Source organism: Microtus oregoni, unplaced genomic scaffold (genome assembly GCF_018167655.1).
Source record: "Microtus oregoni isolate MIOR12 unplaced genomic scaffold, Mior012 000031F_ref0000149, whole genome shotgun sequence".
Taxonomy (NCBI): domain Eukaryota; kingdom Metazoa; phylum Chordata; class Mammalia; order Rodentia; family Cricetidae; genus Microtus; species Microtus oregoni.
This window is the reverse complement of record NW_024543090.1, coordinates 22,081,642-22,108,221: the sequence shown is the minus strand read 5'-3', so window position 1 is coordinate 22,108,221 and position 26,580 is coordinate 22,081,642. Positions and strand designations below refer to the sequence as shown.

General features: G+C 45.1%; 3 protein-coding genes across 7 annotated transcripts in view; 2 read left to right on the top strand and 1 right to left on the bottom strand.

Annotated features, from left to right (window-relative positions):
- The window catches only part of Ttbk2 (tau tubulin kinase 2), a 125,403-nt gene extending 118,215 nt beyond the window's left edge, over positions 1 to 7,188 (top strand). The window contains exon 15 of the mRNA XM_041678783.1: positions 66 to 7,188. Coding sequence (XP_041534717.1) covers positions 66 to 528 — 463 coding nt within the window. The 3' untranslated portion in view covers positions 529 to 7,188. The remainder of the gene's footprint in view (positions 1 to 65) is intronic.
- A 1,406-nt stretch (positions 7,189 to 8,594) lies between these two features.
- Positions 8,595 to 26,551, top strand: Cdan1 (codanin 1). Of its 5 annotated transcripts, XR_005976668.1 has the most exons (29): positions 8,595 to 8,699; positions 8,915 to 9,405; positions 9,586 to 9,792; positions 9,988 to 10,157; positions 10,270 to 10,383; positions 10,462 to 10,540; positions 11,272 to 11,392; positions 11,554 to 11,663; positions 12,046 to 12,135; positions 12,622 to 12,697; positions 13,174 to 13,379; positions 13,692 to 13,812; positions 13,955 to 14,101; positions 14,258 to 14,424; positions 14,748 to 14,835; positions 15,055 to 15,144; positions 15,325 to 15,379; positions 15,569 to 15,702; positions 15,783 to 15,886; positions 16,301 to 16,459; positions 17,104 to 17,167; positions 17,338 to 17,416; positions 17,596 to 17,744; positions 19,286 to 19,393; positions 19,481 to 19,544; positions 19,672 to 19,853; positions 20,699 to 20,806; positions 21,333 to 21,954; positions 26,057 to 26,551. XR_005976668.1 is itself a non-coding variant. In XM_041678786.1 (28 exons), the coding sequence occupies exons 1-28, from the start codon at positions 8,610 to 8,612 to the stop codon at positions 21,456 to 21,458; spliced, it is 3,696 nt and encodes a 1,231-aa protein (XP_041534720.1). In that variant the 5' UTR covers positions 8,595 to 8,609; the 3' UTR covers positions 21,459 to 22,086. The 5 variants fall into 5 exon arrangements, 3 of the variants coding, with proteins under 3 accessions (XP_041534720.1, XP_041534719.1, XP_041534721.1); XM_041678786.1 differs by lacking the exon at positions 26,057 to 26,551 and having other exon boundaries at positions 9,589 to 9,792; positions 21,333 to 22,086; XM_041678785.1 differs by lacking the exon at positions 26,057 to 26,551 and having other exon boundaries at positions 21,333 to 22,086.
- The window catches only part of Stard9 (StAR related lipid transfer domain containing 9), an 85,530-nt gene continuing 84,370 nt past the window's right edge, over positions 25,421 to 26,580 (bottom strand). The window contains exon 33 of the mRNA XM_041678789.1: positions 25,421 to 26,165. Coding sequence (XP_041534723.1) covers positions 26,064 to 26,165 — 102 coding nt within the window. The 3' untranslated portion in view covers positions 25,421 to 26,063. The remainder of the gene's footprint in view (positions 26,166 to 26,580) is intronic.

Genomic DNA, 26,580 nt, shown 5'->3' with positions numbered 1-26,580 from the left:
CACACTTATAATGAATTTTTGAGGTCCCATATTCAAAATAATTAATTCTTCTCTATTCTTTTAAGGCTACGCAGATACAAAGTTCTAGGGAGTAGTAACTCTGACTCAGACCTTTTCTCTCGCCTGGCCCAAATTCTTCAAAATGGATCTCAGAAACCCCGGAGTACTCCTCAATCCAAGAGCCCAGGATCTCCTCACAATCCAAAAACACCACCCAAGAGTCCAGTTGTACCTCGCAGGAGTCCCAGTGCCTCTCCTCGAAGCTCATCCTTGCCTCGAACATCTAGTTCCTCACCATCTAGGGCTGGACGACCCCACCATGACCAGAGGAGTTCGTCCCCACATCTGGGGAGAAGCAAGTCACCCCCCAGCCACTCAGGATCATCATCTTCCAGGAGGTCCTGTCAACAAGAGCATTGCAAACCCAGCAAGAATGGCCCAAAAGGATCTGGCAGCCTCCACCACCACTCAGCCAGCTCTAAAACTCCCCCAGGGAAGAGTAAGCCAGCCAGTAAACTCAGCAGATAAAGAAGGAAGTGGGCTGCATCTCTGGGAAAGGTGTGAGATCTTCCTCCTAGACCTGATGCATGTGTGTCCCTGTACTGTCTGTTTCAAACAATCAGTGTTGATCTTCTCTTACAAAAGAAAGTAACATGATCAGTTATTTGATAAGAAGACATAAGTACATACTAAGGAATTACCTAGGGAAGGTAGGAAGCAGATCAGGAGTCAAATGCTTCAGTCCAGCAAAATCCAAGGGGAAGAAACTTGTTACATGAGCTCTTGTTACAGCCGCCCTCGAAACAGAAAATTGAGGATAGGAAATAGAATGGGATTTTAAGTGATTTTGCCTAATTTGTTAGCCCTCTACTCAAAGAGTATAGCAAAAGTGTTTGATATTTTTCTTTACAACTTCCTAACCTTGGAGAGTCATTTTGCTGACATCCAAATATATAAGAAGCCTGTTGCCAGGAAACTAGTATTTGGGTATATTTGGTCTGTGTGCTTATTTAGTGAATCCACACTTTTCTTTCCATTCATTCCTAGTATCTTTTCCAGGTTTTACACTTTTTAAAATTAATGTTCCTTTCCTCTTATTTTAACAGTTCACCCTAATAAAGGTTTCAGCAGCACACACTAACACTTTAAAACCCATTTGCCCTTATTTAGTCAAACCTTGCTATTTTCCTTTGAGCCACAGTTTTTAACTCATATTTTTATCTAAAAAAAAAAAAAAGCAATGTCCAGCTAGAGCTGTTTTGGGCAGGTGTGTTTGGAGAGGGACAGAGAGTGGGACAATGTCCTTAAAGGTCGGAGCATCCCCTCGTACCTAACTACATCTCCTCCTGTAGAAGGAGGCTGACCAGAGGAGACAGCTCCCTTTATGTCCTCCCTGTGGTTTCTCTAGTGCCAGCCTTCAAAATGGCACTAGGAAAGCACAACACTTTGGAATGTGGCTTATGCTTTTAGAGATTTAGAAAGAAGTATGTTATTGAGGCTTATAATCTTCATATTTTACATTTTACACATTTAGTTATATACACTTAGCCAATAAGGAATGAACATCTGGGGAAATAAATTTAGGTTAAATAGTTTTCTTTCAATGTTTTTATAAATTGGTTCTTGTATTCTATGCTTGGGCTTCTTAGCCTGATCTCCACATAATCTCAATTTAAAGTTGTAAGGATGATTGCATTTGTTCTATTCTCACTCTCTTTCTAGCAAAATCAGGCAAATTAAAGAGAACCAGACTTTTTAAGTGGGCTATTTGATGCCCTGTGAGTGTTTAGTATGATAAAAACCTTATTGAGGTATGGGAAATTGATCTGCCTGCTGTTGAAATCTGCCTTCTAACAAACATAGACTCTCTTTGACCTTGTGTTGCTGCCAAACCTAAACCAATTGAATTTGAGGTAAGGGTGGATGGAGATGGAAGTGTATTTCTTCACTAAGTGAGCATGTTCAATGCTGCATCCCAGCTGCCCTGATGCTGCACTGGTTTTCTGTATTGAGCATTTTCAAAATTGGGACACTACACTGAGACATAAGGTCTCCCTTGAGAAATGTGGCATAGTGTGTAATCTAGTTTCTTTCCAGATTCAAGTATTTCAGAGCAGTGCAGCAGATAAGGCACATTTACTGTTTGTCTGTTACAACTGGAGACTGACCCTTGTATATTATATTGTAGAACAGTTGCTGCAATACTACTTGCATGTCTTTCATGGTAAATTATATAAATATTATAAATATAGAGACATATGCTTATATAAATCCATTCTTTCTCATTCTGCATTTGTAATTTCAAAATCCTAGATGATGAAATTCCTTTCCTATTGTGTGCCTCATGTACACTTTGGCATTGCCTATCTTCATTGTCTGAAAGTATGTTCTGGGTATGTGACACCTAAGATTCCTCTTGCCTTCCAGGTGCATAGTGCAACAGTTGGCAGTCCTTAACAAGCCAAGGTATAAATACTTAATTTTCATTTAGAAAGTATTTTAATAGGTGAAATTTTAAACAGGTTATGCTTGTAATACAGGCTCAAAGATTATTCCTGTTGACCACATCATTCTGGCATTATAATTATTCTGTCCATATGGTTAGAGTGGACCAATGGGCATTATAACTATGGATCTGGCAGCAGTTGATTTTTAAAACATTTCCTGAAAGTTGCCTCTTTCATGTCACTCTTTTGAATGGGAGTGGGGATGGGATGTAGGAGAATTAAGAAACTATCTCTCTTTTGTTACATTAGCTAAAGGATGCTAAAAGTAGTCAGCTTTAATATTGACCTCTCTAGTCAGAAATGTGCTAACAGTTACCACTGGGAAAGCTAATACTGCCCAGACTTTTTTTCTGAATTTTTCTGCTGACAGGGTGATGGCAGCATCACAGAGGATGTTTTCTGTTTTGGTTTGTTTTCTTCAACCTTCTAATGTGTTGCTTCCTTTTCTACATGTCATTAACAAACTCATCAAAATCCAGAGAACAAATGGCCTCATTATGTGAGAATATTTTATTTTGAATGTAGGGAAAACAGCCAACCAAAGATGTTTTTGCTCCGAAGAAAAGGAAATGGACTAATTATATTTTATGTATCAGTAGGTCCATTTATTAAGTGCTGTTCTGATATAGTGATTAAAAAACTGAACCAGGTGGTGGTGGTGGTGCACGCCTTTAATCCCAGCAATTGGGAGGCAGAGGCAGGCAAATCTCTTGAGTTTGAGACCAGCCTAGTCTACAGAGTGTGTTCCAGGACAGCCAGAGCTACACAGAGAAACCCTTTTTCCACCCCTGCAACATATACACACAAAAGAGATTAATAAGCATAGTTTGTGCTTTTAGATGTTACAGTTCTTTCGGGTTAGAAATAGAAGTTGGCAACCTTAAGCCACACTTTTGGATCAAGAGTATAATCCAAATAAAGTGTTTAAATGCTTAAAAAAAAAAGACTATAATCCAGAGAATCAAGCTTTTGTTTTGGTTTGGCTTTGTCAGTTCATTATTTTGAGAAATTTCAGCCACAGATCATCCAAATAAATATAAACAGTTTGGCTATTTTACTTAGGGTGAGAAATATGAGCAAAGCTATAATGAAAGTAGTGTGAGGCTGAAGTTAAATTATCTTTTGGAAAACAAGTACCTCCTGGCTTCCATCTGCACACATTCACTCACACCTGCCCTGGCCTGGGATTATTTCAGTGGGGCCAAAAAAAAAAAAATGGACTTAGTTCCTAAAAATAGCTTAGTTCCTAATGTTGCCCCCAAATTTTACTACCGACTTTTAGGCTTTGTGAATTGCGTGAAGTATTAAAATCATACCTAGTAATTTTGCGTAGCCTAAATGCATTTGACTTCAATGGATATTGAACAGAGGAGGAAATTGGATCATGTCCAATTCAACATTAAGATCCAGGTTTTAAGTCACCTTCCAATGAAGCTGTCTGCAGCCAGGCACTTATCTCCAGCCCTGGTACACAGGTTTTTAGTTGCATGATTTGCAATGAATGTTTTTGGTAAAAGTTGCCTTACAAGTTAATCAAGGCCTAAAAAACAAACAAGTAGCAAAATGGTCAAGGGCCCATTATCATCATTACCCACTTTACATTATTTGCTCTTGCATACTAAACCACTGTATGCTGACGTGGTCTTCTACATGTGCAGTATGTCTGTCTGTTTCACTCCTGGCCCATTGTGGGAACTGAGGGGCTTCAGCTGGCACCGGAAATTTCTTCCCAGCCATAGATTCCTAGGCTACTGTTTCTATGATTGCATCAATTGTACAAAGTATATATTGCTGCATGTTTTATAAACTTAGACCAGATAGCTAACTAAGTCACAGTGAGATTTCTACACCCAATAATCTTGATGACAAACAGGTGCCTTTCTTCAAGGGCAGAAAATTTTACATTTCTACTCTTAACATTAGGAATTGGTGACAGGATCCACAATTTAGTGGCTTAAGGAAAAATGCATCTTGAAAATGCTATCTTAAAATATATTTGTAGATAATCTAGATTTAGCCTTGGAGATCAAAGTTTTTCATGTTTTAAAAACTTGTTAGCTAGGCATGGTGGCTTATGTTTCTAACCCAGTTCTTGAGGGGCTGAGGTGGGAAGATGGGACTCTAAAGCCAACTTCAACTTTCATAGGGATTTCAAGTTCATCTGGGCTAGAGTGTGAGAACTTGTCTCAAAAACAACAAAAATACATTCTAATTTTTTTTTACATTCTAATTTTTTTAAGTTTTCATATATATATATATATATATATTGAGCATACTCCCGCTCATTCTTTTGTATCTGTCATATCTTAAATATTTCTTCTGTCATGTTCATGTAAGGATTAATTTGTTTGCATTCCCTTTTAAAATATGAGCCTATTTCTTGTTTTGTGTTGGGCTATTGTTTCTGGGGAGGGTCATTGAGCACTTCTTCCACTGAAGTAATAGGTGAGTTAAACTGGATTGTTTAACTTTCTTGGATTTGGTTTTATAGACAATATATTTGCAGAATAGCTACTTAGGATTCAATCCAAATGTGTTATAGGATTGCAGCATGTAATCTATGCTACTGTGGTAGTGCTTACATGCCAAAATATACCCAAGTCCAGCAATCACATTGGCGCATGTTTAGACCTTTACTTACTATGGAAGGAAACTTACGCAGTTCCACAGCTTGGACAGTGTGGGAATTGTGGTGCCTGGTATTACCAAGTGCTTATCGGTACACCCCACTTCTCATCCTCAGCAAACCCTTACAAAGCTCTAGTGTGTAGAATGTTGAAGTAAAGTGGAAACTCCTCGTTGTTGAGGATTTGCCATGCTTTGGCCATTTCTCCAGAAATTTAACACAGTTTTGGAGCCTTTAGAATCTTGTTACCCAACATTGCTTGCCAGAACTGCAGGAAAAGGACCCCTAAAGTTCCTAGGGAACTCCTAAGGGTGGGACAAGAACCCCTATTCACTTAGAGGGGAATCTGGGTAAAATATGTAGGCTTTCACTTAAGGTCTTCTTCTTGTGAGAGGATTTGCATCAGAATATTAGAGACAAGATTGTCTCATGGTTTCACACAATCTCAAGATGCTAAATGGCAAAGATTTACTCAGTAATGACTTCTGGATTTGCTCTCCCACATAACAACTAATAGCTAGGCTGCTCAAGGCATGTTTGAGGTAATGGGATTATCTTTCTATACTACACTCAAACTGTGGTTTTAAGAAACGGTGTAGCAAAAGTAAAGTGGCATTTCTTCCATTGCCCTTACAATGTAACAAGCTTCTGCCTGCTCTAAGTGGGGGTGATAGTATCCACACTGTAGACTAGTGATGCTGACCTCTCTGGTACCTTCAGCCAGAGTTTCTAGACCAACATCAGGATGAATGGCAGATCTTTGAGACTATAGAATTACAGAATTTGCTGATAACATAGTTTTGCACTAACAGTGGATAGATTTATATCTCTATAATTTAAAATTGTTTTGTATTGTACACATGATTGTTCAACTAAAGATATTAGTAAACCTAGGTCTTATGTAGACTATCCTTGCTTTTTTAAAACTCTCATAAAACATGATTTAAGTCCTCAAAAATTCACTTGTATCACAAGCAAACTTAAGACTCTGCCAGGCGTTTTTGCTCATCTATAGCAGTAAACAAGGCTACAGAGTTTGGCTATGATTTATTTTAGGGAGTTTGATGAAAAGAAAGCTTTGAGACTTTATTCAAAACAGTTCTTTTTGTTTTGGCTTGGTTTTTTAAGACAAGGTTTCTCTGTTTCACCGTGGGTGTCCTAAAGCTAGCTTTGTAGAGCAGGCTGGCATTGAACTCAGAGATCTGCCTGCCTCTGCCTATCAGAGTGCTGGGATTAAAGGTGTGCATTACCACCACGCCTGGCTAAAATAGTTTCATTGAACTCTTCATCAATTAGTGTAATTAGTTCTCTAAGTTAAAGACTTCAGAAATTAAAATACAGGAAAATAAAGGAAACATCTTTTAAGACAAAGGAAATGTAGCACTGGGCCACTCAGGACATTGAAATCGGATTACCTACACTTGGTGGTCTGTGTTTATCATCCCAGCAGAGCAAAAACCTTAGATGAGATTGAATTAGATAGGTCGAGTACAAAGAACAGATCTGATGATCCTTGCTTGCGCCACCTTGCTGTTCTGATTTACAGTTCTCATTTCCCTTTGACACCTTTCTTAAAATAGCACCTACTTCATCAGACAATTTATTCACAAATTCATGCAAAGGAGGCATGTCTGATTTTGTGTTAGATAGAAATGTTAAGTTTATAAGCTATTATGGCAGATGCTATCAGATTTAGTCACAACCGGGATTCTCTTATTGGAGAGACAAATGAGTTAAATTACTTTAATCCGCTTTACTATCTTCATCTTAGATGAGAAATTGCTCTTTGAAGTTCTTTTAAATGTATTGTGCTGTATTCCTTTCCCCTCCACACGTCTTCCCTTTATGTGTTTTTGCTCAGGCAACCAAGGGCATAGAGCATTGAAAGAAAAACATGGAGTGCTTTTGTATAGGCCATCTGTACATAAAAGTGTAATTATTTATTTAATTTTCCCATTTGTACCATATTAAAGCTTTGTACAGTGTTTTAAGTTCTGTTTTAAAATTATTTTGTATTTTATTTTTATAATCTAGTAATAAAACATTCAGTACGCATGCAAACTTTAGTTTTGTTCGTGTGATGGTTTGGGTTCCAAAAAGTGGAAACATTTCCTAATCTACTAGAGTGTCACAGATTCAGTACAGCAGAATTGACAAGGACATCTGGGGCTAAGTGCATACAAGCTGGGTGAAACCAGGGCTTCCCTGGTATGGATGGGGATGTGTTCAAACTGGCTTTGAAACTGAGATTCTCTCCTGCCTACTGCCAAAAGCACGAAACCCAGCACACAAGTAAGCCTTAAAAGCTGCCTTTCCTTCTCCCTAGCAAACATCCGGGTTACCACTAGAGGGATTCCTGTTCTCTGTCTCAAGTGGTCTTCCTTTGAAGGAGAGGAACAGATGGCAATTCACTGCTGCTTTTCTCAACTAGATTCCTATTTATTTATTTATTTATTTATTTTGGTTTTTCTAGACAGGGTTTCCCTGTGTAACTTTGGCTGTCCTGGAACTCTGTAGACCAGGCTGGCTTTAAACTCAAGAGATCTGCCTGCCTCTGCCTCCCTAGTGCTGGCATAACAGGTGTGCACCACCACCGCCCGGCTGGAATTTTTTTTTTTTAACCAAGGAGCAACGTCCGAAAATCATATTTTTCAGAATAAGGGACCGACAGGAGATGCAGCCCAAGGATTAACCAGCAAGTGGGGAGATGGCGCATGGGTGTAAACACCTGCAGAAATGCCTTTCTCTTAAGCTAATCGTGAATATGCTTGACTTCTCAAATACAAGAAGTTGAAATAGTCACCTAATGTAAACAATTTCATACAATGTATAAAGGAGTAAATACAAGTCTGAAGGACAATTCTGTGGGTAGGGTGTCGTGGGGACCTTTCATAAGGTGAGCTGAAGGTTTTTATGAAGATGCCTCTCAGCAGGAACTATGTGCTAAACTGTCAGTTGATGGAGACCGCCTGAAAGCCTGGCCAGTGGTGAAAAGTCAGCCTCTTTGGGGGTGGGGGAGGCCAAAATAGGAGGTTACTCACGTAACTTTTTTTTCGTTGGGGAGGGAGTGAATCAAAAAGCTCTGTTTTCGGTGGCCGGAGGCTGTGTTTATGGCAGATGTGTGGTCTGATGGGCCGGTGTCTTAGAGTTGTTCACTTTTTTTGCCTGTCCTCTCTTTCGGACTCGGGACCTCCGCAGAGCTGCGTCCGTCTCCTAGCAGCCCCGTCCAAGCTCACACTGCTCCTGGGCCAGGCAGTCAGGACAGGGCCTCCGGGCGCCCCGCAGGCCTGCGCTGGCTGGGCCGGTAGACTAGCGCCGAGAGCGCCGAGAATCTTCGCCGGCAGCCAGAGCCAGGCCCCACCCCGCAAGGCCCCGCCCCGCCGCCCAACGGTCGCTCCGGGCCGCCGGCTCCGCCCCTCCCGGCCGCCCGTGGTGCGTCTGCGCCTGCGCAGTAGCCTCAGAGCGCCAGGACCGGGATGGCGGCCGTTTTGGAGTCGCTGCTGCGCGAAGAGGTGCCGGTCGCAGCCGCCGTGCGGTGGATCGCGCGCAGCACCCCGAGTTCGGAGGTAACAGTGCCGACGCGCCCTCAGGCCTGTCTGGAATGCGCTTCCCGCGGGGGACGCTGCCCCAGTCCCTTCTCCCAGCCGGCCCTGGTTGACGGCCCGCGCCTAGGGCGCTTCTCTGGGCGCCACTGCCGGGCCGCCCACCCTGCGGCCTGAGCGACTGGCGACCGGGGCTGTCAGCTGACCCTTTCGCCTCGCGACCTCTGCTTCTTCCCCAGGATAACTCCGAGGTGGCCGCTCTGAGCGCGCTTCGGCCTCTGCGGAAGGAATTCGTGCCGTTCCTGCTGAACTTCCTGAGGGAGCAAAGCAGCCGCGTCCTCCCGCAGGGCCCCTCAACCCCGGCCAAGACCCCGGGCGCCTCGGCCGCCTTGCCAGGGAGGTCGGGGGCCCCGCCACGGGGTGGCCGTGGGGCGCGCAGCCAGCTTTTCCCTGCGGCCGAGCCCCTCAGCACCACTGCCGAGACGCCTCTGGCCCGCCGTGCGGGCCGCAGGCGGGGGCCGGGACCGGGGCCGTCCCGCGAACGAGGAGGTCGCGGCCCTGGGGGCCCGGACGAGGCGGGCAGCGGCGAGAGCCCGCCCTGGGCCGGGGGCCGGAAGCCTCGGGGCTCAGGCAGCCCCGGCAGCCCCAGACACTCGCTCTCTGATCCGCCAAACCTCAGCAACTTGGAGGAGTTCCCTCCCGTAGGCACCGTTCCTCCCGGCCCTGCAGGGTGAGAATCGGCCCTTAGTGCAAGACATTCGCTAAAGCGGGGCTGGGCTCCCCACAGTAGAACGTGCGATGGATAGAAGGCTGAGAGGGAAGAAGCTGAGGGGCCGCGGGTGGAGGCGGTTGAAAGGGGCCCTGCTGTTGTTAACAGGCTGATGTGAGAAAAACCTGTGATTACTCTCAGCAGGACGAAACCTTCTCGAAGGATCAACCCAACTCCGGTGAGCGAAGAGAGGTCGCTTTCCAAGCCCAAGACCTGCTTCACCTCACCCCCAATCAGCTGTGTCCCCAGTTCCCAACCCTCAGCCCTGGACACTAGCCCTTGGGGCCTTGGCCTTCCCCCAGGGTGCAGAAGTCTGCAAGAGGAGCGGGAGATGCTCAGGAAGGCGCGGTATGGCTTTGCCGCCACCTGGGATGTCAGCTTCACTCTTGTGCGGGACTTGCAGGGATTTTTCCTGAACTTGATTTCTCCCTTGGGGATTCTGGGTTTGCTTCCTGGGCTCTTGATATCTTCTTGGCAGAACCTGAGTATGGCTGTCGCTGGAAAGCCAGGCTGAGTAATCCTGCCATCCCTCTGTTCACGTAGCTCCACGCAGCTGCAGCAGTCATCTACCCCGGCCTGTCCCATCCCAGAGTTGGGGTCTCCCATCCCCAGTCGGACGGGAAGCCTCACAGCAGAACCTGCTGACCCAGCCCGAGTGTCTTCTCCACAGCGCCTGGAACTGGTAGCCCTTATCTACTCCTCGTGCATCGCTGGTGAGTGAGAGCAGAGGGAGCTGTGGTGGGTGTGCTTGCCAACTACAGGGTAAGAGAATGGGTGTCAGTGGTGCCCAATGTTATGGCCTTTTTTTTTTTTTTAAATATCTAGAGAACCTGGTTCCAAACCTTTTCTTGGAGCTTTTCTTCGTCCTTCAGCTCCTTACTGCCCGGAGAATGGTGGCCACCAAGAATAGTGACCTTGACTCAAGTCAGGGCACCCTAGGTCAGTAAGCAAGTCTCATTTTGAGAACTGAGGTTTGCAGGTGGGATAGTTCTAACTAACCATTTGCTGTTTTCCTAGATCCCCTGGAAACGCCCCTGTTTCAGAGCATCCATGACTGCGTCTTCTTTGCGGTGCAGGTTTTGGAGCACCAGTTTCAGTGAGTTTTCCTAGCTGAGGCGGTGTGTTCAGTCTCATGTCTGTCTGCTTCTAGCCATTCGGGATGCATGATTGTGCTTAACATAGATCCTATGGCCCTAGACCTTTCTCACCTATTTTCTGGTTGGTTGATTGGTTCTTTTGAGACAGAGGCTTACTATGTAGCCCTTGGCTGGCCTTGAACTCCCTTTGTAGACCAAAATAGCCTTGAACCTGCATAGATTTGCCATCCTCTGCCTCTCAAGTACTAGAACTAAAGGCACCTATAACAAGGCTGTGAGTTTCCCCCCTAAAGAAATTAAATAGCTGAGTCTGGTGCCAGGCCTGGATTGCAAGTTAAAAGACCGGCCCAGGTTGCAGAAAATGCAAAACCAGTTTTGAATCTTAGTGAGATATAGTCTCAAATAATAAATACCAAAGAGGGGGGACAAAGGGCCTAAGTTTTTAAATCAGTGGAGCGCTTGCCAGCCATGTGGAGAGCCCTGTATAAGACGAAGAAAGAACAGTAATAATTAGACAAGGAGGCTGACTTATGTTTATAGCTATGTCTATGTTCCTAGCTTGCTCTCTCAATCTCAGTTCCATGAGGTCTTATTCTTCACCCTTTATCAAATTAATCCTTAGCTTATAACTTTGCCATACTTAGGCTTAAACACTGCCTTGTGTGTCAGGTGTACTTTGTGTTTGTAGCCTGTGATTCAGTCTCAGTCATATGTGCTCCTGTCTTTTCAGGGTTCTCTCCTACCTGGACAAAGGGACCTTGAAACTGCTGGCTGAGAATGAGCGGCTGATGTGCTTCTCTCCAGCTCTGCAAGGCCGCCTCCGAGCTGCTTATGAAGGCAGTGTTGCCAAGGTAGTCACCCCACTTAGGTTCCTAGTAGCCTAGACATTTTGTAAATTCACACAATCTTCATGGTGTTGTCAGGTGGGCTAATTCTGGACAGGAATAAGGAGTAAAGTCTTCTAACATGATTACAGCAGGTCTTATTTCCTAATGTTGTTGGTATGTTTTAGGTCTCTCTGGTGATACCACCCTCTGCTCAAGCTGTCTCCTTTCAGCCAGAAACTGACAATCGCGCCAACTTCTCCAGTGATCGAGCCTTTCATACTTTTAAAAAACAGAGGTGAAAAGAAGGGACCTGTTGAGGAGGGAATAGAAAGCAGTTTACTGTCATAGAAGTAGGACTTAGGCGCTAAAAGTGGTGGGTTAGTACTGTCAGGCCTTTTCTGACAGTCATCATAAAGCCTGTTGGCTTCATTCTGTTTCATGTCCACAGACCTGAATCCCTGAGCTTAGCCAACCATCTTAGGGTCAACTTTCCCTGTCCACAGATGCCTATGATGTGCTGCTGCTGGGTCTGTAACATACCATCATGTAGAGAACTATGGAGGTTAAGGATGGGCTGTGGGTAGGCCTATCTTAAACCTTCCAAGCAAGGGAAAGTGCTGTGGGAAGTGGGTGAAAAGCAATGGGGATTCAGCTGATCAAGCTTGCATATCTTTCAGGGATGTTTTCTATGAGGTGCTTCGAGAGTGGGAAGATCACCATGAGGAACCCAGCTGGGATTTTGAGAAGGGCTTGGGTAGCAGGATCAGGTGGGTACTCTGCCCTTGCTCAGTTTGTCTCCTTGCTCTGACAGTGAGCAGCAACCCAGTGATGTTTAAGGTGATTGTTGGGAAGCTTTGCCCTGTGTCTTCCTCAGTCTCTAGTTGTTGGTAACTACCTAGTTGAAAAAGGATTTCTCTCTGTAGCTTCTCATACTCAGTGGCAAATGCTTGGGAAGGGACAAAGCTCATAGATCCAGGCTGCATAGGCAGATGACCAGGTTGTTGACCAAGTGTCCTTTGTCCTTGTCTCCCTCTCACATTGAGCACGGAGTTCACTGTCACTGAGCATGGCCTGAAGATCTGAGAGGGCATTTCTTGGTGGGTTAAGTCTGTCTAGCCTGGAGGAATCTTGGTGATGAAGGGAACACATCTTACTTTCTTCTGTGTGGGCCTCCTGGCAGTCTTCAGTAAACAGCCAGAATATGTTGTTTAATCTCCTTCCCATGTGCTGTATATCTGCCCCTTACTCCTCAGAGCCATGATGAGTCAACTGTCAGCAGCCTGCAGCCACAGCCACTTTGTCCGGCTTTTCCAAAAACAGCTTCTCCAGGTAACAACTGCAGCGGCAGCCAAAAGATGTGGGCAGCTAGATAGATCAAGGCTAGCACTAGGGACCAGGTGGACCACCTGCTAGATTCTGGCTTAATTTAAAAGGATTTCTACTTTTGGTAGTTGAAATTGCCTTCTCTGACCTCATGCCCTTACCTAACTTCTCAACTACCATCCCTTTCTTGACTTGTGCTAAGGTACTAAGAGAGCTTAATAGTCAGGATCCTTTCAAATTCTGCTTCTAGTGACCTGAGGTAAATGTTGCTTTGTAGTTTCTGTCTCTTCTCCTTTCAGTTAAGAAGATAAACCCTCCATAGTGCTTGTTACTTTCTTTCTTTCATACCTAAGGTCTCACTCATGCTAGGCAGGTGTTTCCCACTGAGCTATATCCTAAGCCCATTTTTTCCTTACTTTGTTTAGTCTTTCTCATGGGTTTGCTTTTGTTTTTTATCTCTCCTCCCTTTGTGGACATCTCAGATGTGTCAGAGCCCTGGCAGTGCTGGGGGATCCGTCCTGGGTGAAGCTCCAGATGTACTGAATATGTTAGGAGCTGACAAGTTGGGACGGTTGCGGCAGCTCCAAGAACGCCTTGTAGCCCCTCAGAGCAGCGGGGGACCCTGCCCACCCCCCACCTTCCCAGGCTGTCAAGGCTTCTTCAGGGATTTCATCATGAGTGCCAGCAGGTAAGTGTCTCCTGTGTCACACCAGGAGAAAGACTGAGACCAGGAAAGGTTTGGTTTCCCCAGAGGGCAAATCATTGGACACGTCTGGAAGTGATTTCTGTGTTCTATCATTTATATTTGCTGGCTCTCATCTTTCTTCTGGTTCTTGCACCCACATAGGTAATACCATTGTCCTTTAGCCTCCCCATTTTCCATGTGCGTCCTTTCTGGGGTACCTCTTCTAATCACTAGTTGTTGTTGTTGTTCTTCTTCTTTTTTTAACATATTTCAGTGATTTTTTTTATTTTATCTTTTTCTCTTCCCCCACCCAAGCTTCCATTTTAATCAGCATCTTATGGATAGTTTGAGCTTGAAGATTCGGGAACTCAATGGCCTTCCCCTGCCTCAGCATGAGCCTGGTGATGAAGATGGGGAGTCAGATGTGGATTGGCAGGTTAGAAAACAGAATAAGGGAGATGATGGGGTCTGATTGAAGAGGGAAAGGATATATATATGTTTAAGGGAAACTTAATGGATTTTAAATTGTTCTAGAAGACTTACGCAAAGGACATTGTTTCACTTGATTCTTTATGCAGGGTGAAAGGAGGCAATTTGCTGTAGTGCTTCTTAGTCTTAGACTTTTGGCTAAATTTCTGGGCTTTGTGGCTTTCCTACCATACCGAGGACCTGAACCACCCCCAACCCGTGAACTTCAGGACTCTATTCTGGCCCTCAGGAGCCAGGTGAGTGCATGGGAGATCTGGGTAAGGAGGACCTGGATAGACCAGCAAAATGTGGAGGCTGACTGGTTTCTTTGGCTATTCTAGAAACCTGGCAGGTTAGAGGGTGGTCAGCCCCTTTCAAGGGCCTGCTCATTGACAAAATCCTGGCTTTCTCAGGTCCCTCCTGTCCTAGATATACGGGCTTTGCTGCAGCAGGGGTTGTGGGCCCGCCGGGCAGTACTCACTGTACCCTGGCTGGTGGAGTTCCTCTCTTTTGCTGACCACATTGTCCCCTTGCTGGACTACTACCGGAGTGTCTTTACTGTCCTGCTGCACTTACATCGGTGAGTAGAACAAGACTTATTTGCATAGCCCTGTTACTTATAAAGAGGGCCTAGAAATCTATACGTCTTTGTGGTTCCACAGCCATAATGGCCTCAGGAGAGGCAGGACTGTGATAGTTATTTCCCATTCCCTTGGTCCTTCCGTCGATCTTTTGGCCTAGCAAAGAAGGATGTGAGGTGCAAGCCTCACTGAGATCCTATTTGTCTTCTCAGTAGTAGTGTGATTTGGTCTGCTTTTGCGAACTCCCTTCCCAGTGATAGCTTTTATTTACTCCCTTCTATCCTTGGCACAAGTCTGTTCATATCCTCTGTTTACCTTTTAGGAGTTTGGTCTTATCGAAGGAGAATGAAGGGGAAATGTGCTTCCTGAACAAGCTGCTACTGCTTGCTGTCCTAGGCTGGCTTTTCCAGGTAGATAGGATGGGCTGGATAGGTAGTGGGTGACTGCTGTGGCAGGGCAGGAAAGCTGTAGAGTCTGAGCAAGGCAGGGACAGAAAAGGAAGGTTCTGAGAGGGATGGATATTGCTCTGGCTTCAGAAGACAACTTGCTTGACCCAAGGCCCCAGTAGATGAGAAAGTATGACAAGTCTCAGAGTGACAATGGAGCTCTAACTGCCTTCCTCTTACCAGATACCGACAGTTCCTGAGGATTTGTTCTTTCTAGAAGATGATCAGGTAGATGCCTTTGAGGTGGACACAGCTACTTCAGAGCATGGTTTGGTGAGTGTTGGGGGTCAAACCAGGGTCATGTGAATCCCAGGAATTAATTAGAATAAGGGCCCACCAGCAGACACACTAGGAAAGACTTAAGATGTTTCTCCTGCTTAACTCCTATTTCTGTGCATTTGTGAGGAAAGGGGCACTGCCTTCCCCTTCCAAACCTGGCCTGTTCTTCCGCAGGACAGTGTGCCTGTTGTGGACCAGCAGCTGCTGTATACCTGCTGCCCCTACATTGGTGAGCATCCCTGTCTCCCCTGTGGTCAATGCATGTCTTATCATGGACACCCAAGAAGACTTGACTCCTTAGCACATTGCTCTGTTCTTAGATTCTCTGGGCACTTCATCCTCTTTGCTCCATAAAGGCTATGGTGTTTGGGAGAGGGGGGTGGTAATTTTGGAATTAAGACCTTTGAATCCTCTACAGGAGAACTCCGGAAACTGCTTGCTTCCTGGGTTTCAGGCAGCAGTGGGCGGAGTGGGGGTTTTGTGAGGAAAATCACTCCCACTACCACCACCAGTCTGGGAACCCTGCCTCCCAAGACCAGCCAGGGGTTGCAGGTAAGTGCAAAGGGTAGGGTAATGGGGAGGCAGAAGGGAGCCCTCATGGTACTACTACTTCTGTCTCCACCTCCTGCCAGGCTCAGCTTGCCCAGGCCTTTTTCCACAACCAGCCACCCTCCCTGCGCAGGACTGTAGAATTTGTGGCAGAAAGAATTGGATCGAACTGTGTCAAACATATCAAGTAAGAGTGGAATGAGAGCCCTAGTTTTTTTTTTTTCTAAAGACTTTTTAAAATGAATTATTTAACTTTATGTGCATTGGTGTGAAGGTATCAGATCCCTTGGAACTAGATTTGCAGACAGTTGTGAGCTGTTATGTGGGTGCTGGGACTTGAACCTGGGTCCTCTGGAAGAGCAGTCAAGTGCTCTTAACTGCTGAGCCATCTCTCTAGTCCCCAAGAATCCTACTCTTAATCCCTTATCATTTTCTTCCTTTAAATTCTTAGCACCTAGTTGTCAAACTGAGCAAATTCACCTGGGGGAGTCAAGAGGCTGAAATTATATCCTTTGAAGGGCATTTTGACCAAATTTCTCTGTTTCCCTTTCCTCTTAACCCAGCTAACTGCCCCCCCCAAACCTTGTTCTCTCTGATAAAGGGCAACGCTGGTGGCAGATCTGGTGCATCAAGCCGAGTCACTTCTTCAGGAGCAGCTAGTGACGCAGAGAAAGCAAGGGGGAGACCCAGCCCAGCTGTTGGAATTCTTGTGTTCTCAACTGTGTCCCCATGGGGCTCAAGCATTGACCCAGGGGCGGGAGTAAGAACTGTTGATCTATTTGACCCTCCTAATCTCCTGAAGTCTCCTCTTGGTTTTTGTTAACTTTTTGTTTCTTTGTTTTGTTTTGTTTTCCAAGACAAGGTTTCTCTGTAGCTTTTAGAGCCTGTCCTGGAACTAGCTCTTGTAGACCAGGCTGGCTTCGAACTCACAGAGATCCACCTGCCTCTGCTGGGATTAAAGGTGTGCGCCACCACCGTCCGGCTCGCTTTTTGTTTCCTGAGATAAGGTCTTACTCTAGTCTAGGCTGACCTGACCCCAAAGTCCTAAGTGCTGAGATTATAGGCATGAGCTACCACACCCAGCTTCCTTTAGGTTTTTTTCCTGTCCTTTCACATTCCTCTTGTTCCATTTCTTTTCTTTCCACCCCTTCTTTGCTCTGATCCCTTTTCTGAAGGGTATGTCTTTGGGAACAAAGTCCAGATATTAAATTGGAAGAGTGTGTGTAATGTAGGGCTAATGGGTGGGTTTCTCCTTCCTCCAGCATCTGTTGTAGGGCAGGAGAATGGACAGCACTTCCTTCTGAAATAGCGTTTTCAGGTCACAGACCTGGTGCTCTCTTGGGCATTTAGTTTGTAAGTCAGTCTACAATATCTAGATGTTGACCTCCTCCTGTCTTTTCTCAGGTTTTGCCAAAAGAAGAGCCCCATTGCTGTGCGAGCACTGCTGCCAGAAGAAACTCCAGCTGCTGTACGTAGGAAGGAAGCCTGCAGCTAGCAGGCCAGTAGGCATGCATGCATGTGCTCCTCTGTGTACACATGCACCTGTGTGAGGCTGCTGTAGGGTAGGGTGGGTCTTGAACATCTAATGTTGTACCCACCTTCCCAAATCCCTGACTCAGCAGTCCTTCTCTGCCACAGGTTCTAAACAGTGCAGAGAACATTGCTGTGGGGCTTGCAACAGAGAAAGCCTGCTCTTGGTTGTCAGCCAACATTACAGGTGAGGTCTAGGAAAGGAGTGACTGAACCTAGTTTTTAAAGGTAGACGGGCAGGGTATTGAGCAGTTTGTGGGAGATTAGGTGAGCCAGTTAGAGCAGTGAAAGGTGTGGGTTGTCATGGTAAGCCCATGCAAGGGGACACTCTAGTGACTCCATTCTTGTTCTCCCTCTGCCTGGCAGCGCTGATTAGAAGGGAGGTGAAAGCAGCCGTGAGTCGCATGCTACGTGTCCAGGGTCCTGAGCCAACTGCCCGGGTGGAGCGGAGGGGCTGCTCCCGAGCCTGTGAGCACCATGCTCCCCTCCCCTCCCACCTCATCTCCGAGATAAAAGTACACAGCTACCCTACTCCCTTTGGCTTTCCCACTCCCTCTCCCTGCTGCTTGTTTCTTTTTTCACATTGGCTTCAGGATTTGTATAGAAGCTTTGTGTGTTGTCTGGCTGGTTTCTGTTTCTTGCCATACTGAATGGGATTACATAGAGCAAAGCTGAATTGGTTTTCCTAAGACTTTTGTTCTAGAATCACCCCAAAAGTTAGATCTAAAGGGTTGTTTTTTGAGACAGGGTACCACTTTATAGCTCTGGCTGACCTAGAACTTACTGTGCATACCAATTTAACTTCAGACGTACAGAGATCCACCCATGTCTGCCTTCCCAGCACTGGGATTAAAGGTGTTATGTCACAACAACAGGCCAGATCTAAAGTTTTTAACTAAATGCATCTTATATATGTGGTAGAAATGGCTGTAAAGTATAGTAGAAAAATGGGGGAGGGGCATTTCAGTGTCTGGATGTGGTTTCTGTACTATTCTTCTATGTGGGTGATAATGGTAGCTATTAAGCATAAACTGTCCATTCTAATGGATAATGAGACTTGGATTCTTGGCTATTCTGGAGGCTGGGGCAGGAGGATCACAGAACTAGGCCAGTCTGGTCAACTTAAATAAGACTGTCTTAAACATTTATAAAACAAGAAGATAGTGTAAGCTTTACATATTATCCCTTGGTATAAGGGTGGGGGACTGACTCTATTATATTTATTTATTTATTTTTGGTTTTTCCAGACAGGGTTTCTCTGTGGTTTTGGAGCCTGGCCTGGAACTAGCTCTTGTAGACCAGGCTGGTCTCGAACTCACAGAGATCCACCTGCCTCTGCCTCCCGAGTGCTGGGATTAAAGGCATGCGCCACCACCGCCCGGCAACTGACTCTATTATAGAGGAAGAATCAGCAAAAACAAAAAACATGGTCCAAAATGATTTGGTTTTGTAAATAAAAGTTTTGTTGAATGCAGTCATATCTGTTTTGTTTATATGACTGCCTTTTGGTACCAAAGCAGAGATGAATGGTTGGAGCAATATTTAGGCCTTGAGACTCCCAAGGACTAAAATACTATCTAGTGGTCTGGGAATAGAGATGTAGAATAGAGACTAGAAAGCAAAGTCCATCGGTGGGGACCGTAGGAAGGAGAGGGAAAGGTGTCAGGCTAGATAACACTTCTCGATATGCAGAAGATTTCTATTTTGAGATGTCTGAGAAGGTGTTAAGACTCTAGATAGGACAGTTTCTCTAATGTTTTAAGATGCCTTCTGGGAACTGGTTAGATAGTTTTGTCTCGAGGTGAGTAACATCTTTGGAGCTCTCTGGCTGCACACAGTCTGTAGGCTTATCACTTCATCTACTTCCTGGGTTGTCAACATAATTGTTTATACTAGCTGTGCTATACTGCCTGAGCCTCAGCCTTAAGAACACCTTGACCTAGTTGCTTCACCCCTTTGGGCTCTGTTTTCCTTCTGCCTCTCTCCACCGGCTGGTTTCCATCCCAAACCAAGTTTCTGTCAGCCTGGCATAAGGTCTCAACACTGCTCTCTACAGGATGTGCTCTCCCTGGCTGCGGGGCCTCGGGACCCTGAGGAGGGAGTTTCCCCAGAGCATTTGGAACAGCTCCTAAACCAGCTGGGCCAGTCACTGCGGTGCCGCCAGGTGAGATGTGGCATGAGCCACATTGGCTTAGGGCCAGTCCTTAGACTAGTAAGAATGATGTTCATGTCTCCCACTTTTCCCCTATAGTTCCTGTGCCCAACTGCTGAGCAGCATCTGGCCAAGTGCTCTGTGGAGTTAGCTTCCCTCCTGGGTATGGTTCTTTTTCCATCAAATCCCTCATGCCACATTCCTCAAACCCCAGGGTTAGATACAAACAAGATTAAGAGCGTGGGGCATGCTCTTCTGCCTCCATTTAAACTTTCTTTCTCTTTCTGTAGTTGCAGACCAGATCCCCATCCTAGGGCCCCCAACACAGCACAGGCTAGAGCGAGGACAGGCTCGAAGGCTTCTGCACATGCTGCTTTCCTTATGGAAGGATGACTTCCAGGGGCCAGTTCCACTACAGCTTCTACTCAGCCCAAGAAATTTGGGGCTTCTGGCAGATACTCGGCCAAGAGAGGTAAGTCAGGCACAGGTCCTCTGTAGTTTTGGTTTCTTTTGGGGTGGAGGTTAGATATATTTTATGTGTACTATGTGCATATGTTTTGGGATCCCTTGGAATTAGGGTGGCTATGAACCACCATGTCAGTACTGAGAACTGAACTTGCCAAACAAATGCTCTTAACCTATGACCATTTCTCTAGGCCCGTGTATGGATTTTCAAATAGGATCTCACTCTAGTCCGCAGCATTCTTCCTGCTTCTGCCTTCCAGGTGCTGATTACAGATGTGAGCTATCATGCCTACCTAGCTCCTTCACTCATGCTATGTGTTAAGGGGATTCTGTTATGTGTGGGGCTGTACTTGTTAGCACTGTTCATGCTAAATCTGAAGGTCATTAATTGGATAAACTAGGAGGGTATGGGCTTCTAAAATTTCCCTGTCTCTAGCTCCCCCAGCACTCGGGCTACAGATAAATACACACACAGGTTTCCAAATGCAGGCCATTTTGTTTACACATCAGGCACTTTACTGAGCTCTCTCTTCATCCCTGCAAGTCATGTTCAGTGCTTCATCCCAATGTTTTTGTTTTGTTTTTTAAGACAGGGTTTCTCTATGTAGCTCTGGCTGTCCCGGAACTTGCCCTATATACCAGGGTGTTCTTGAACTCAGACTTCTAAGTGCTGGGTTTAAAGACACATGCCACCACTATTGCCCAGGTGCAGCAAGTGCCTTAACAGCATGCCGAGCCATCTAACTCCAGCTCTCTTTTCTCTTGGGACTACTGTCCAGTCCTCAGTCCCTACTGTTAAGAGTACTGTGTGTGGTCTTGACAACTTTTGGCCTTCTCTGTGGTGTTTTGCAGTGGGACCTGCTACTGTTCTTACTCCGGGAGCTGGTAGAAAAGAATCTCATGGGACAGCTGGAGATAGAAGCCTGTTTGGGCAGCCTTAATGAGGCCCAGTGGCCAGGGGTAAGGAGTCTTAATCTCTTGTCTTATATGAAGAGAGAAAATGTCTCATTTGTCCTAAAGATTGCCTGTGTAGCCCAGGCTAACCACAAGCTTGCATTTCTTCTGCTTGCTGAGTGCTGGGATTTCCAGTTGTGGGCCCATCATAGCTGGCAGCTACATGCCAAGTGGTTCCAGTATTGGGTTTGATCTGTGTGGCTACTTTGCGAGACTCAGAAGACCAAAGGAGGATAATTGGAAAGCAGCACAGGCATAGTGAATATTCAGGACTTGAAAGTCAGGTTTCAGCTTATGTTTAAAATGTTCTTGTGATTGAGAGCAAAACAGTATCCATAAAATAAGATTAAGACTTTGTGCCTCAGCTTCCTGTCAGAATCCACTTTCCCTATTAGAACTTAAACCTTAGCTTGCTAGTCTGGGCAGTTTCTATTTTTTTTTCATAGAAGGCATTGGGTGAAATACCCGGGTTGTCAGTCTCTCCACTGTCTGTGAGAGCTTGTTTGGGACTTAACCTTTGTACTTGTTTCAGGACTTCTCAGAAGAATTATCAACACTATTTCGCTTGTTCTTAGCTGAGCCCCATCTGCTAGAACCCCAGCTAAGAGCTTGTGAACTTATGCAACCAACCCGTGGAACAGTGCTGGCCCAAAGCTAGGGCTGGGAAACAGCCCTCTTGGGCATGACTCCAGAACCTGCCTCCTGTGCCTCAGAAGGAGGCTCAAGAGCCCACTGCACGCCTTGCTGGGGCAAGAGTGGCCATACCTGTAATCAGGCTTACTGCTTCTAAGTGAAGGAAGTGTGTAGCTGCAGAGCATTCACAGACAAGGGCCTCAACACCTGAAGTCTAGAAGAAGGAGAATTGGATTCAGAGTCACAGTGGAAAAGCCTAGGCTCCAATCTTGGAGCAGAAGGAAGGCTGGCGTTTCTCGTTTGGATGCTAAATGAAATGCATGTGTGCTGGTCAGTGCATTTCAAGCCTCAAGTTGCTGCTATCCCAGCATTTCTTAAAACTTATTCTGAGAAATCTTGATAGGCAAAGGACTGCTTTACTTGAGAAAGTTAACAAAACATGGATTTGGAAGCCTACATTTTCTCACCTACAGAAGCTGGACTGTCACCCTACCCCCAAATATTGACAGCCTATTAATAAGGTAGGACACACCTATGTGAAACTTGGTCTCAGGTGGACCTTCACCTCTTTGCAGGGACTTAGTCCTCAGACCAAGCATGGCATAGAAAATTAGGGGTTTGGGGTCTTTTATAAATAAAACTTTTAACAAGGTCTTGATGGCTATTTTCCCCTGCTTTTATCCCCTTTCTTAAAGCAGGCCTTGTGCATTGCAGTGAGTGAACTGCCTTGTCTCTTCATGATGCTTGCATTCTTTGATGCTGAGACCCAGTCTTAGAGATACAATCTGCTATGAACTATTGCCATCTACTATCGACATATTCCCTGCTGCCTAGGCTGGCCCACATGGCTGGCAGCTTTGGTGATGTCTGTATTGTTGACTCTGGAATGTCTGATTTATCTCAGAACTTACTTTTGACCAAAAGCAGTCTTCTGGGTTATAGTTGTCAAGACCTCGTTTCTACAAATGGGCAGGTGATTTTTAAGAAATTATTTTTATTGCACTTAGCATGTCTGCACATAGGCTATGGCACACTTCTAGAGGTCGGAGAACTTCTTGGAGTCAGTTCTTCGATCCCAGGGCTTAAATTCAGGTCATCAGGCTTGGCACCAAGCCATTTTGATAGCCTCTGGAACCATTGATTTTAAGAAAGAAGACAGTATTTTGATAATGTGCTTTATCCCTAAAAAATAGTGGGCTTTTTGTTTTGGGAGTAAGACTTGGGCTTTAATGGAAGTATCAGAAGGTTCTCAGTGATAAATAAATCTTTTTTTTTTTTTTTTTTTGGTTTTTCGAGACAGGGTTTCTCTGCGGCTTTGGAGCCTGTCCTGGAACTAGCTCTGTAGACCAGGCTGGTCTCGAACTCACAGAGATCCGCCTGCCTCTGCCTCCCGAGTGCTGGGATTAAAGGCGTGCGCCACCAACGCCCGGCCGATAAATAAATCTTGAAGCCACATGTAAAATATTTGTATGCAGCATATCTTAGTTTGCTGCTGTCAAAAAGGCTTCTGACCTAAGGAAAGTTAAGCTTCTCTAAACTTAAACTCACTTACCCATTGGTGTATCATCTCCTTCCCTTAACTCTTTTATTAAAAAAAAAAAAAGATTTATTTATTTAATGTACATTGGGGTTTTCCCTGTACGTATGTCTATGTGAAGGTATTTGATCCCCTAGAACTGTAGTTACAGATAGTTGTGAACTGCCATGTGGATGCTGGGAATTGAACCTGGGTCCTTTGGAAGAGCAGCAAATGCTTTCAACTGCCAAACAGCCCCCGCTTAACTCCATAAAATGCTTGAGCATCAAAGTGTTTTTCCAGGTCAGGATTTGGCCCAGGGGCCTTGCCTCACACATTAACCACAAACTTAGACTGCTCAGTTCTGTCAGTACTGGTATCAAGCCTAGGGAATTACTCTACCACTGAGCTTCAAGCCCAATAGACAGTCATAAATTTTCTTTTTCTCTTTCTGTTCTTAAAGGTCAGTATTTTTTTTTTTTTTCGAGACAGGGTTTCTCTGTGGTTTTGGAGCCTGTTCTGGAACTAGGTCTTGTAGACCAGGCTGGTCTCGAACTCACAGAGATCCGCCTGCCTCTGCCTCCCGAGTGCTGGGATTAAAGGCGTGCGCCACCACCGCCCAGCTTAAAGGTCAGAATTATAAGGGTATGGTTGAACCACAGCCCTGCCCCAGAAAGCTGCGAGCCCTGGTAAAGGTGAGCAGTAGGCTAACAGCCAATTCTTATATTGTTTGGGAAAGCTTGCTGTTCAAATTGCAGGATTCAGCTATGAAGCAAGCCTTAAGGTACACACAGAGAAACTTGCTCAAACGACTGATGATAAAGACAGGCAGCTAATGAGCTGGCCGGGGGGACTAGTCATTCTCCTTTCTGTACATAAGTACTCTTTTTGGGGATGTCTGATTTATCTCAAAACTTCCTTCTAATCATAAGCAGTCTTCTGGGTTATAGTAGGTGATAATTGTATTGTGTGTTCTATGGACAGAACACCTGGGACTTTCTAGAGGTAAAAATACTCAGCTCCCAACCTGGGGTGATTCTCATGCTCTCCAAAACCTGACTTACCCTTTGTCTTTTGCAGTAGGATCAGTGCAGGTCCACAAATATGGAAATACACTGTGGTCAACCATTGCTTAATATATAATGGCATAGTTTTACAACTACATCTGTCTTCTTAAATAGATTCTTAGGGTTTTTTCCCCCTCCTGTATCCTTTAAATTTAAGTTATCTAGAGATGATTTAACTATGTATAAATAATTACAAGAAATTTTTGCTTGAACATCTTTTGATCTATGGTTAAATGGATGGATGTGGGACATGAAGTTACAGAGAGTTGACTCTGTGACAGATGGCTTACCATCTCATGCTAGATAGCCAACCTATTCCAATTCCTACAGTTGCTGAACTCATAGGAAATACCAGAACATGCATGTAAGCAGAAAATCTCAACTCTGGAACATAGGTAGATACGGCCATCATGACCCTCAAGGATCCCCCCCCCCCTTTTGGTTTTTCCAGATAGGGTTTTTATGTATAGCCCTGGCTGTCCTGGACCTTACTATGTAGACCAGGCTGGCCTCGAACTCACAGGTCCACCTGCCTCATGAGTGCTGTGATTTAAAGGTGTGTACCACGACTGCCTGGATATTTTTTGTTTTGTTTTGAACAAATATTTTGACTCTTTTTTGGTCAGTAGTCTCAGTAAGGCACTTATATGAAAAGAGGCAGAAGCAGAAACTAAGAATGGTGGCTCATTGTCTTTAGTTTAGGACTTGGAAGTTTCACAATATTCAATTGGTAATATAAATACTCTAAGGGATTAGAAAAACCTTGCAAAGAAGTATATCCTTTAGCCATTCTTATGTCTCCATAAGAGTACCCTTTTCCACCAAAGAGTTTGAGTGACAGAAATAGATGAGGTTTTTTGTTTGTTTTTTTGAGACAGGGTTTCTCCTGTATAGTCCTGGGTCTCCTGAACATAGCTCTGTAGACAGATAGACCTGCCTCTGCCTCTAGAATGCTGAGATTAGAGTGTACACCACCTTCCAGCACTAAAAGTAGTTTTTTATCCCTATCATTTCTGGAAGAACCTGGAACATCTTCAGTGTTCAGCCAGGCCAAGAGTTAAGATACAAGAAAACAATCCTTTTTCCATCCTCTCCTATTAGAACAATTAAACTCAGTACTTAAAGAGATGATTCAATACTTATTTTTTGTTGCTTGAGACAGGATCTCTTGTATCCCAGACTGGCACCTAAAGGTGATCTTGAACTTCTACCAGAGTGCTATAGGCATGTGCCACCACACCCTACTCAGTCAGTAGATTTATATAAAAAGTAGGTTCCAGGTGTGGTGGCTCATAATCCCAGCATTTGGGAGATTGAGGCATCGTGTTGGCATAGGGTCAAGGCCTACTAGAAATTAATCCTCTCCAAGACAGTCTGTTTGAAATCCCTCTTACCATGTCAGCAAACAGCATGTAGCTCTTCCTACCTGTTACTGGTCTTCAGGCCCCACAGTTGCCTCCCATTGTACTGAGCTCAAGGTAGACTAACTGTACCAGTAACACAGAGTGACCCAGTATTAGTAGGGTGTGCGTGCGTAGGTAAATACGAATAGTAAAGCATTTGTAAACACTCGGTGAGAAAAAAACAATTCTGAATCAGACTTTGGTTTGTGCAGTTGATTCTTTAAACTGGTTTGAGCCTTTCTGTCACTCCATCACAAAATGGAGATGAATGTTGGAGGCAGATTCAGGGCACCCTTGGCTAGTGCTTGCCTACCAAGGAGGCACCTTGCCAAGGCACTGCAGTCCCCAGCTCTACAGGCTATACCTTTTCCAGTCTTTGGTGTGTTGTTGAGTCCCAGAGGCAGGAAATAAAGGTGAGAAATCGAGTTTCATTGGACAGGCAGGGCCAGGAAATTTAGGTTGCTCACTCTTCAGAGGTAACCAAGTACTAAATACTGATTTTGCTGGCAATGCTGGGCTGATGCCATTTGTATAGTTGGCTACCACAGGCAGCCTGGGCTTCTCTTACCTCAGGGTATAGAAGCAGCTATGGAGTCTCAGGTGTTCTGGGCCTACATCTCAGCAGCTATCTCCACAGCCTAATACTAACTACCAAGGAAGGATGCCAGCTTGGCCACAACCAGCGGCTGCTGTTTGATAAAGGAGTTCAGAAGATGAGGAGGGAAGCCTGGTGCACCCAGCTCCACCTGGAAAGAGAAGGAAGAAATGAAGGTGTACAGACAGACCTGGAACAGCCACTCTGGCAGTGGTGAGTGGAGATGCACATAGGCTCCTGAGTTTGGATCTGAGTACTGACCTTCCCCTCCCCAATGTTGAAGGTGGAGTTGACCTGAGAGTTGGAGAGCTCTACAAGATGGGGATTCTGCTCTGTTGCTGCCTTCAGCTCCAACAATCCATCTATTTCCTAAGGACACTATAGTCAGCCGTAATATTAAGTTAGTCCATCTCTGGTGCTGGGGCTTCACAAAGATTATAAACTTGCTCATTCCCCCTACTTTAATTCCCCTTGCTGTGAGCCTACTCTAGCCAAATGGCCTAGCAACCAGGGATTATAGAAACATCCCAAGGTATCCCCTGAGATAAGATGCAGTACTGTGTCAC